This window comes from Neodiprion virginianus, chromosome 5, assembly GCF_021901495.1.
Source record: "Neodiprion virginianus isolate iyNeoVirg1 chromosome 5, iyNeoVirg1.1, whole genome shotgun sequence".
NCBI lineage: Eukaryota > Metazoa > Arthropoda > Insecta > Hymenoptera > Diprionidae > Neodiprion > Neodiprion virginianus.
Window position 1 is genome coordinate 1,803,808 of NC_060881.1, and position 12,608 is coordinate 1,816,415.

Below are 12,608 nucleotides of genomic sequence, written 5' to 3' on the forward strand. Positions count from 1 at the left end.
TCTCTTTTTTCTCTTTCGGCAGAAATTTATTTCATCGTCGATAACGTTCTTCTTCGTACGATCTCAACGCTTGGAATGGCGATTGTACGCAAAATAAAAAACCAGAAATAAAAAAATAAATGTCAACTTTTAGCAACTTCTTTGCATTGTGTGTATGTGTATATATAGCACACACATGCATACAAGTTTGATGTGAATTTTTAATATTATTTCGAATATTCTAGGTCACGAATTGTACTAAAACACACAGACTCAAGTTTGCAATTTCGGATATTTACGTATTTACGTATACAAAAACATTTTTATGAAAAATACTATATAAATTACGCATCCAGTGTAGCATTTTTTGAAAACTGAAATAAGCGTTGTTGTGTCGCGGCTAGTAATTAACGTGCATTCCATTAGCCGGTATTAATTAATTAATAACATTCGGTTATCTCTAACAGGTTATATATACGTATATATACACGTTATAAGGTAGAATGCGTAAATTTAACTGCGTCATCGGACCATAACGGGTTGACACTGTAACTCGTTCCTTTTTTTTTCTTTTTTTTCCACCCTCTTTCTCTCTCGAAACGATGCCGTGACAAGTGACAACGGTCAATTACTATCCTGAACCCACCTGACCGTTTTATCTTATCTACATTACGGTTTAGGAAAAAAAAAAAAAAAGATCCCATCGAAAACTTTGATCCCAGTTCGAGTGCGTATTAAGGATGATACACAAAAGGCGTTGAGCGTCCGTTAATTCGTCGACGAATGGTTTTTTGTTTTCTTCTTTTTGGGTAGTTTTTTTCCCCGAAGAAAAATAATCCTGAGGATTGTAAAACAAAAATTTCATACGAATTATTTCTTTTATTATTCGTCTAGCCGTTTATAGTAATAATAATAATAATAATAATAATAATAATAATAATAATAATAATAACAACAACAACAACAACAACAACAACAACAACAACAACAACAACAACAACAACAACAAAAAGAATCAGGTAAGTGAAAACTCGGAGAATGCAGCGGACTGATGATTGTTTTTAATTTTACAAACGCGGGGAGTAAACTTTTTTTTTCTGTCCAACATTTATGGAAGAAAGTTTTGATCACTTATTTATTATGAATGTGAATATCAATCCTTGATATAAGGTGAATATGACAAAAGTTTAAATCGCTCGAAGGTGAAACGAATTTTCTAAATCACGGATAAAGCTCTTCGATATTCACATATGGCCAAAGTTTGACCAACTGTCGGGAGTTTTATACGTTCGTTAATATCTATAATCTTTCGTATGAATCTGTCTATCATCTGTCTATATATATATATATGTATGTATGTATGTATATAGATATTTATGGATACGCGTTACATTTGCACATCGCGTTCGGGCAAAACGAAACGAGTTTCATACCCAGCGGCGTAAGAGAATTGGTAAAAACATATGAATATACATATCGTTTTTGTATATGTATAAACATTTGTGACGTTTCGTGTTTTCATCATTCTTGAACCGACGATTGTTTTCAACGTAAAACAAGGCCACAAATTCTCTCGGCAGGAAACTCGGTCAAAGTGGATGAGGAAATAAAAAGGAAGAAAAGACAAAGGAACAAAGAATGAAAATCTGCAGAGAAATGAAATAAAAAATGATAAAAAGTAGAAAGTTAACAAACTTTCACACGAACATCTATACAATATTAATACACGTACGATTTAGCATTCTGAGTTGGATCGCGATAAATTCGATGACGACGAATTTTTTTATTACGCAATTAAGAAGGAAATATTTTTTTTTCTTGTGTTCTGTCAAAAGGTATTCAATTTCCGCATTGCGTCTGGGCGATTGTTGTTGAAAAATGATTACTTTTTTCCTGACGTAAAAAACGGGAAAGAAAAATCACAAACAAATTTAAAAAAATTACAATCATCCACCAGAGCGTTTGAATATTAAAATTGTACCAAAAGTACAAGGTGTGTGTGATATTGGTATGATTAAATTTTTTTTTTGTTTTTTGTTTTGTTTCAATTTTTGTCCTTCTTTACGAAGCCGAGCCCAACGTACAAGGGAATTTACAACTAATTACTTAAACGCGTTACACATTTATACACGTATTACACGTTTGTCGTGCAATAAATTAGATCATTTCCACGCGTATCGGGTGCCCCGTGAGGAAAGAAGAAAAAAAAAAAGATTATGTTAATAACTAAAAACCACACGAGATTCATGGATTTTTAATAGAGATATTTTATCGGTAAAAAATTCTTCCATGATTTTCATTTGATAAGGGTAATAAAAAATAACGTGATTAATTATACGTATAAAAGTCTGAAAGATTGTTACAAGTTGTAAAAGTGAAAGGATAAATTGAATAATAACTCTCACAACTTTTTCAAGTATAAATTCGTGATAAATATTTGTAATGTGGAAAAGATAAGAAAAAAAAGAAACGTCTCGCTTCTCTGACTCTCAGAATATCGGCAATAATTTCTCATGTTCTATTCGAGAGGATGAAATGACGTTTAGTGTATATATATATATATATATATATCAACGTCGCAATAATACTACACGAATGTATATATACAATGTGTAACCCAATTAGCGTGGGTAAATAATCAACGAAACGTGTATAACTGAAACAACACCCACGCGTGTTGTCCGTGCGATAAACAATGCGGTGTGTGTGTTTGGACCAATAAGTGCCACGCGGAGACTTTTCTTCAATCATTTGTTGATTGATTTACAACATGAATCGAATGTGATTTCAAAAATTGGCACACTGAGAAAAATTTCATTTGTTACGGTAGCTAGAAAAATTGAGTAAAACAGGTATCGTTAAAAAAAAAAACTGTTTGAATATTGTTGGAATTAGGAAAAACGACGTACGCCTAACAATTTTGCGCTATCGTCGATCCTTTTTTGGTTGTCGCAACGCGAAATCAGTTTCTGAGGTTTACTCTACTTTTTTAGTCAAAAAAGCCTGTAACTTCAATTTATCGTTGCACGAGCATTGAATTTTCGCAACAGTTGCGAGAAAATATAGCAACAGCGATCGTAATGATAAAGAATAGTAGCGAATACTAGACTTTCCGGTAACGGCTAGATAACTAATTTTCATTTAAAAAATGAAAATAGTTAAGGACCGAGCGGTAACCGGAACTAAAAATTTCTCTCAGTGCGAACATAAAAATATCGAAAATGCGAAACAAAAAAAGATGAAAGTGGAAAAATGAATTTTCACCAAGCCAGAAATTCACGGAACTAAAAATGGTCGATTATTCGGAATTTCGGTGTTCCAAATATTGAAATTATCTCATTTTCGCCTCTTCGAAACGTTCGCCGTTTCGTCAAACTTCGATATCTTTGCTTACAAAAAAAAAAAAAAATCGGAATTCGTCGCTTTCGCAAATTTTCAAATTCGTAATTTCAACCCCGCCCCAAACGGCAATAACACCTTCTATACATAATGCGAACGACGACACTGTTTGCCATCGACGGACAATTTCCTCTGCCCGTAATATAATTCGATCCCGTCCTGAAAATCCACCGTGGCAAGTAAAACAACGAGGCCCCGGAAACTGATGGTAGGTTATAAGGTGTACAAACATCTAGGCGTGTAATTTCCTGCGACTAATACCGGGAATATATTCCTTGTCGTTTTGCAAACTAAACATCGTCGATCGTTTCGTGTTGCGATTCGCTGGGAGTAACTTTATTATTATTATTATTATTGTTATTGTTAATTTTTTTTATCTCTCCTTGCTTTCAACGGAAAGAGAAATAAAACTCGTCGACCTATTTAAATAAATAAGAAGCAGAGAATTTTTCGTTTCCGTTTACCCAAATTTGTTCCAATTCTATTCCGATTCGCTTCTCTACTTAACGTCATTCATGGTCGATTTCTAACGAAATTCGTGCGTCATCGTTGTTCTTTGTTGTTGAAATTTTATCGCATTCTTTCTTCTTTGTTTTTTTTTTTTTTTTTTTTTTTTCTTTACATATTCGCGTATATATTATGTATACACGTGTATGTGTGCGTACCAAAGGATATTTTTTCGCACGTTTATTTAGAATATAAACACGTATACATGGATGCGAAAAAATCCAATGATTTATGGGTAAACTCGAAGAGGGATAATATTTAGAATTTGAATTTTTCAACGAATTTTTACGACTTGTACTCTTTTTGCTCATATTATAATACGCATATAATATGTATACGATATTTACCGATAACATTGTTTCTTTCTACCTATTTACTTCAATTTCTTTTTCATCCGATCCGATTCTATACATCCGGTTTTCTCGATTTTCTTTGATCCTACATGTATATTTTTAAAGGCGGAATTTTTCTTAAATTCCACAACAACGATAAATTATAATGAAAAACTAAAAATAAGAGAATAAAAAAAAAATGTATTCGTATACATTTCAAAATTTCAATTTGACGAAAACGTCATTCGAATAGAAAAAAAGACAAGAAGAAGTGGTCGGAATAAAGATCTAAATTAAATCAATTGTTGACAAATGAATCCACATTTGTGTGACGAACTAACAGAATATTTCTCCTCGGTATATTTATTAGATTTAACAAATTGTTTACTGCTTGTGTACGCAAAAATTGTACCTACGACTTGCGGATTAACAAAGATTAGATAATTTTTTGTTCGGGACATGTGTCTCGATTCGTAATTATCCGTTGTATGTTGAAAAAGAGAGAGAGAGAGAGAGAGAGAGAGAGAGAGAAAAACATCTCTAACAATGAGAAGAAAAATAATTGGATTTATCATAACGAAGGAAAATAAAATATTATTGTTGCAGTAGTTAATTTTTTTTCTTCGCTGCAACAACAAAGTTGTGCGAAATTTGAATGAAAATGAAAGTCAAATATAAAAAAATTCCTATACAAGTTGAGCTAATTTTGATTTTATAATCACATGTTTTGCGGCGAAAAAAATTCTTTGCTTTATTATAACGCGTTAGATTTTCGCGAGACAAAGAATATGCGGCAAGGTTACAGAACCGACTTTAACATACAATTTCAAAGTCAGCGTGCTTGAATCAGGGTTGTTCTTGCAAGTAAAATGAAGAAAGATCGAAAAAAACTTGATAAAACTAAGTTTGAATTGTTAAAATTCATCCCAGAATTTTTTTTTCAAGTCGTAACTGCGCGTAACGAAATATTGCGTAAAGTAATAACGTACCGAGTAATGTAGAAATTTACATGGTTGGAAAAGTGACTAGGATCAACGTTGTCGTGTACAAATTTCATGCCGAATAATTGGACACATGGGTGTGTCTGCGGTACGTTTCAAAGGAAGACCAAAAAAAAAAAAAAAGAGAGAAGAATGAATTCGCGGAATTTCAGGCGAGCTCGAGGAAATCGAGAAAACGAATTTGCCGGTGTTCCGAACGTCGGTGACAGCGGTGGGATGTAGAAAATTAAAATTAAAGTGAACTGGTCTACAGTAGTACGAATTTTCATTCGCTCTGAAAAAAAAAAACAAATTTTCTTTGTTTGTTTTCTCTCGGCTCTTTCCTCGCACGGTTCATCGCGAATAACGTACGTTCATTATTGTAATTAGCCTCGACGTGAAATGATTTGACGGCTGGTGAATTAACGGGCACGTGGATTGCGTGTCGAGATAAGAAAAAAAATAAAACAACTAATTCCAGTGCTTTCCGTCCCCGAATTAATGCTTTTGTAGCGTACGTTTTATGCAAGAACACGAAAGAGAGAAAGAGCGAGAGAGAGAGAGAGAGAGAGAGAGAAGGAGAAATAAGAATTACAGACGTGGGTGTTACGCGTATATTGTACAGCTTCGGGGTTTTGTTTTCATTTGAATTTCTGCTCAGGTTTATAAAACACATCTATAATGTATAAAAGAGTTTGCCGAGTCCAAAGCGATTTAATCGCAGTAGGATGAATTATTTATTATCGCTTATCGCTGGTCGTGCGTGACAAGTTTGTGAAATAAATTTAACTCTTTGAGTCGCACATCATTGTGTTGTATCAAATTTTATTGCAGGTGATCGCAAATCTGATGTCAGATTATCAAAATTCAAGATGATGGATCCGATATGGTGGACGAATATTTCAAATTTTAATGAATATGGTCAGAAAAAACTTTATACGGGAGTTTTTGGTGTCGCTGATCGGATTCGCCGTACTGAATTTGCAAAATCTGATTTCAGATTCGTAATCAGCGACCCCAAAAACCTCTTGACAGAGGTTTTTCTCCGGATTCGATCGAATTTGACATTTTTGTCCGTCAAATTGGATCCGTTATTTTGAATTTTCAAAATCGAATTTTAGATTCGAAAAACTTACAATTTATGTACAACATTCTTACGTGTAGAGGAATAAATTTTTCGGTATTGAATTGTTCCTTCGATTTGCACGATATTTTTGCAATCAATTTGTTTCTAACAATAACAATTTACATTATATCGCAACAATTACTCTCGAGTATTGAAAATCTATTAGATATATCATCAGAAATAGCAAAAAAAAAAAAAAAACGCAAAGAAACATGTTTTCCAAATTCTCTAAATATACAAAAAATGTAAATGGTAAGAATACTTACGACTGTGACTCAAAAGGTTAAAGCAGAAAAGAAAAAAGAAAACTCGAAATATCAGAGGCTGTTTTACTTTCGAAAAATGATGAAAAATTAGAAAAAAAAAAAAAGAACAACCAAACAAAATTGATCGTCATCGCATTATGTGTAGAAAATTTGTGTCCTTTCCGTCACTATTTTTTTATTCAATTCGCTGTAAATAAAACATCTCTGTTTGTATAATTACAAGCTTGCAGCCTACGAAGTTAGTTGCCCAGAATCATCCAGTAGGGTGGGTAAAAATCCAATGTAAATATTCACAATACGTATAACGTTAAGTCTTTCACGCAAATACGCTATTATCGTCTTTGTTTTCTATTTCTTTTTAACCGCGTGCCTGGTAAACTAATTTCTCTTCCATCATTTTTTGTTCCTTGGAAGTTTCCCATCAAGTAACAGACTCGTAGCGTAGAAAAAAAATAAATAAACAAGTGGTTAATTGTTGTGCACTTATCACATCGATAACAAACTTGCACGCTATTGATTGCCTGTAACAACGTATGATAAATTAATTAGAAAAATAATAATGATCGTTTGCACGGCTGCAAGAAAATGGTAACAATTCGCAATCCTAATTTGTACGTATAAAATTTTCTCGCTACTCGCACGTTAAACACCCGAATCAACTGCGTGTTGCACCTACTTTTATTACAAGGCTGAAGTTAGTAACGTTAACGTAACGATACAACATCAGGAGAAAAATGAATCATTATATATATTGTATATTTTGTTTACAATGGTTAACTAAATTATTTTTCCTAAGCACGCATCGTTACAATAACGTTAGTAACTTTATCCTCATCCTTTACTGCCATTCAATTGACGCGATAAATTGTTTTAATTACCCATTAATCATCGTATAATTTGGCAACGTTTTATGAATTATTAATTAAATGTACGTACAGGTATGCGTGTGTGTATTTATACATACGAATGTATTTATCACGCACGTAATTTCGTTCTATACGAGATCGCAATACCGTATCTTTATATTTTCGTCGCCATCGCCGTAAAAAGTATAGTTTATAGACCGGTGATAGCAAAAGTTTGTTAAATTATTTGCTTTGTTTTTTCTACTTTTAGGACTCGATTTGAATAAATTTTGTTGTGTTGCAGGGGTTACCGGTCAATTCAGGGCAGCGTAAGACAACGTGAACGCAAAAAGTTCATATTGTACTCTATATACGCTTGGGGATGCGCATGTCTGTTGACGGGAATTTGCATAATTATGGAATACGCACCGGGAATTCCCAGCAATATAGTTCGCCCCGAATTCGGAGTGGACAAGTGTTGGTTCAAGAGTAAGTGTAGCTGCTGTAAAGTACAGTAAATATCGCAATATTAAATATCAAAAGGAAAAAAAACAATGGGCACAATTTAGTCCAGTCAAAATAGGTCGGAATTAAAAATATCCGCGATATGGCCGCACTTGAATCTAAAGTCAATTTTGAGCTGCATAGTCAGAGTTTCGAGAAAATAGCAAAATTCGACGTTTATTGGGTTTTTCCTCAAAAAATCCCATCGATGGATGGAAAATCACTTGACCATCGTGTAGAGCGGAAAATTCTACATCGAATTATGTCCTCGTACGTCGGAAAGGGAGTCGGATTAACAAATTAAGAGAAAAAAAATTATTTCATCAAAATTCCCCAGATGCCGTCGATAAGTAGAATTCCTTTTTTCTCATTCAAGAAATCATTTCACCAAAATTCCCCAGATGCCATCGATAAGTAGGATTTCTTTTTGCTCAATTTGTTAATCCGACTCCGTTTCCGACATACGAGGACATAATTCGATGTAGAATTTTCCGCTCTGCACGATGATTGATTCATTTTTCATCCATCGATAGCAGTTTTGGAAGAAATTGCAAAAAACGTCAAATTTTGCCGTTTTCTCAAAACTCCGGCTATGCAACTCAAAAATGACTTCAGATTTGAGTTCCTGAGGGACGGAAATTCCTGTGCACAAAAATGCAGCCGTATACCGAATATCTTCAATTCAGACCTATTTTGACTGGACTAAATTTATGGACTTATTAATATCCACCGGACGTGAGATCAGGGCACGCAGCATTCGATGTTGTTTGAAAATTGCAAAATTTAATATCATGATTAAGAATAAATTCGTATCACAAATTATACCTCGATAATAATTTCCTCGGAATCGTTTACTAATCGACGATTTTGATCGGAATTTCAAACAAATAGTTTCGATTTGGCACGATGCGGCAATTCGGCGTGACTTTTTTACCGAAACATTTGTTTCGTTCGATTGTTCAGCCACCGCGTTATTGCAAAAATTTTCAATCCGTATCAAGAATAGAAATTGTAGGAACCGTTTTCGTTGAGAAACTCTGTTTGTTTCGAATCCTCATTGTGAAACTAGGGAAAGAAAATATTCATCGGTATAAACGCAGGTGGTTCAAATGAATCACAGAGAGTATCGTGAGTAAAATATTGTCGCTAATAATATTGTTTAACAATTCTCGTTACATTCCACGTGTACAATTGTATGAATAGTTGATTCCACAGTGTAAATAATCTCAAATTAATCCCTAATCTTGAATAAAGAATGAGAAATGATCAAACATTTGATTAAGAAATTAAAGCAACGTTGCAAGTTTGTTTTTTTCGTTTCAATAATGTATTGCACAGACTCACGCATGTACAATTAATAGATCCGTATTATACAAATATTATAAATTTAAATTTTTTTTACAGCGGAAATGGCGAAAGCTTACTATTTTTACATACCGATGGGATTGACGGTTCTCTGTAACATAATTTTGTTCATCTTAACGGCGGCAAAGATTATACAACATAAAAAGAACACGGCGCATCAATTGAAAGGAACAGAAAGCAGGCGTCACGATGATAATAAGCAGTGGTGAGTGAAAAATTTTAGTTCGTACAATTTTAGTACACAATGAAATCTCCGCGTTTGATAATATGTCAATATTTATAAATGTATATAAAAGAAAAATCCATTAATTTTATCACCCGTGGTAGTAAATAAAATTTAAAGTAAAAAAACTTTTAAAAAACACTTTGCCACGATACAACCTTCCGCTGACAGTTTGGCAATAATGTTTTTCGACGACGTTAATCCGAATTCAATTTGTAATACAAATTTTTTAACACGAATAACGTGATTTAATTCACACGATGAATCAATCATAAGGCTGTAAATTTTCCCTATATTACAAATATTATAGAGCTTCAATTTTAGTTCTCCTTCTCTTCTTGTCAAGAAAATCATCTGGCCGAAATTGTCAGGTTTATATTAACTTGTTTATACTAAAAGTTTGAAGCAATAAACCGATACTATTCACGCTCAAACACCGACGAGCTAATTTTGATTGCCTCGTCCAAGTGGAAAGAGAAACCCGTCGATTACACAGTTTTAACATTTTCTCACCGCGAATACTTTTGGCGAAAAATAGTTTCGTCTCTCTTTTTTTTTTTCTTTGATGTCTTTTTCATAGTTGATTTAAACACCACTTTCAATAATTGTCACCTCCTTAAATATTTTCTCTGTAACTATTTACAGGATGGCCACAAATTTTTTTTGGGAAAAAAAAAAATTCCACGCCATTTCCACATTTTCCATGACCTAAAATCTAGTTTTCCCTGAAATTTTCTCCAAGTTCTAGTAAGTTGCTAAAAAGAAAAATGTAACTTGCAAACACAGTCAGCGTTGAGCAAGTTTGTTTTCTCGAGGAAAAAAAGTAAACTTGTTACGTCAAAAAATGATTTCCGATCCTCTAGATAAAAAATTGTTCTATTTTCCGTGTTTTTCCATTAACAAATTAAAAAATCCCCCGTATTAATACACCCTGTATAATACACAAGGGTATTCAGACTAACAAAATTGACTATCGTCCCATTTGTGATGGGAAAAAAAAAAATGACGTCGCATTCGTTTTAATTATTATTTCGATGTTTCAATTTCGCAGGTTCAACTTGTACCTGAAATTATTCATCGTTATGGGCATCAACTGGTCAATGGAGATAATCTCCTGGGCGTACAAGAGTCCGGAGTACCTTTGGTACATAACGGATTTGGCAAACACCCTCCAGGGTGTGATAATATTTATAATATTCGTATGGAAGGAGAAGATTAAACGTTTATTAATGAAACGCTTCGGATGTAAAGGGGAAAATTTTTTATCACGAGACTCAACGAGGAGCGCTTATCACAGCTCGACGTCCCGGACTTGCACAACATCCGTTCCTCTGAATGAGAAAACAAACTCGTGTCCAGAACCCGCCGCTAAATACAAATCGACAAACTTTGACGACAGCGACGGTGCCTAAAAAGTTCGGATCATTAACGACGTTTATTACCACCGGAAAGAGTTGTGAATCACAATTATTACGCGTATAATTCGTAGCAACGATTGGAAAGATTTTTTTTTTTTTTTTTTTCATTCTTAGAGAGCGATAAGATCAGAAAGAGTTGATTACGTGCATGAAAGAAATAAAAATGATAAACGAGTACGACCAATTGAAATAAAGAGAAAGCTCTCTTTTTGTTTTTTAAATATTTTTGGTTGAAACATCGATATCGCTGCAAGTTTTCACTATATATCGCAATTTTAAATCTACAAATAGTTTGCTACGATTATATTTTGACTTACAATTTGAATCTATTCGTCTCTTCGTGTAGTTGAGATCATAAAATTATCTATAGAAAACAGTTTTAATAATAATAATAATCATTATTATTGTAATTTTATCCGAATATAATCCCATCTTTCTTTACACTGTGAGTTGAATCCAGTGAATGGTTCTTCTTTCTTTGTTTTTTTTTTTTTTTAACATCGAGTGACTGAGATGTAATATTATTAATGTCTGATAGTTAAAAGTTTGAGATTTGACAAATTATAAATATATTATAATTGTAATGTAATTATTATTTTAAACTCTCATATTAAACGTGTGTAATTAGAATATACAAAATTTACGTAACTTGAAAGATATTCGAGAGGCTTCGTTGGTTGGGGGAAAAAGTAAGAAAAATTAAAAAATTATCGATCTTCCAGGACACGAAGCAATAAAAATTGATTTTGAAAATGATCGATTACCTCTCCAAAATCTTTAACGCAACCAAATATAATTGCCTGTTGTACAATTTCGAGTGAGTGATTCTACTTTACGAAAATTGGCTATAATCATAACATATTTGTTACTTATAACTTATAGATTTATACTTTCATCACTTATAATCTTCTAATTGCAGCAACAATCAAACGCTGCATTAATGACTATAAACCCTGGTGTTTTTTTTTCGACAATCTACGATCTGTAAATAGCTATTTTAATTCGATATAACATGTATAGTTACTTCCAACCAAAGTTGTAATACACAATGTTTGCCCCCGGCGGCGTGTATATTTTGCTATTATAATTAATAACATTACTTTAAAAATGTTAGGAAAATTTGCAATTTTTATTTTTTTTTTTTTTTATTTTACGTGAGAGAACGTTTTGTGGGTGAAAAGGAAGATAACTATCTAGCCGGACACTGTTACTAATGGATATTTAGCTATTCATTATATTTATATCAGTCATTGAGATTTCAACATTTTGACAGTATCGACGCGAGGCTAGGCGATAAATTTTGCGTGGGTGTGCATGTGTATCTGTATTTTGTGCGATAAGAACACGAGTAAATATTCCTTTGATCAACTCGAATACCTTAACGACATACCTATTTTTGTTATTTACATTCAATGAATAAGGGGAAAAAAAAGGAATTAAAACAAAAATGACATTTTCATACGTCGGATTTCGACCTGAGATTTAAGTAAACTCTCCAAATTTGACGGCGGTTATAGATTTAAATTTTCAATCGCGTTGTTATCACTTGCTAATAAAAACTTTTCACGGGATGTCTAATTCGTTTAACAATAATTTTTTTTTTTTTTGTTTTTTTTTCGGTACTTATTGACACCGGTTTTCAGTAACTGTTTGGTACATACTTA

At 33.1% G+C, this 12,608-nt stretch overlaps 1 protein-coding gene across 4 annotated transcripts in view; it reads left to right on the forward strand.

Moving 5' to 3' along the window:
• LOC124305470 (G-protein coupled receptor Mth2-like) overlaps positions 1-12,367 on the forward strand; it is a 32,457-nt gene extending 20,090 nt beyond the window's left edge. For all 4 annotated transcript variants that reach the window (XM_046764968.1, XM_046764971.1, XM_046764970.1 and 1 more), the window contains exons 3-5: positions 7,739-7,923; positions 9,343-9,508; positions 10,578-12,367. In XM_046764968.1, the coding sequence (XP_046620924.1) occupies positions 7,739-7,923; positions 9,343-9,508; positions 10,578-10,938 (712 nt within the window). In that variant the 3' untranslated portion in view covers positions 10,939-12,367. The remainder of the gene's footprint in view (positions 1-7,738; positions 7,924-9,342; positions 9,509-10,577) is intronic.
• Positions 12,368-12,608: the final 241 nt, after the last annotated feature.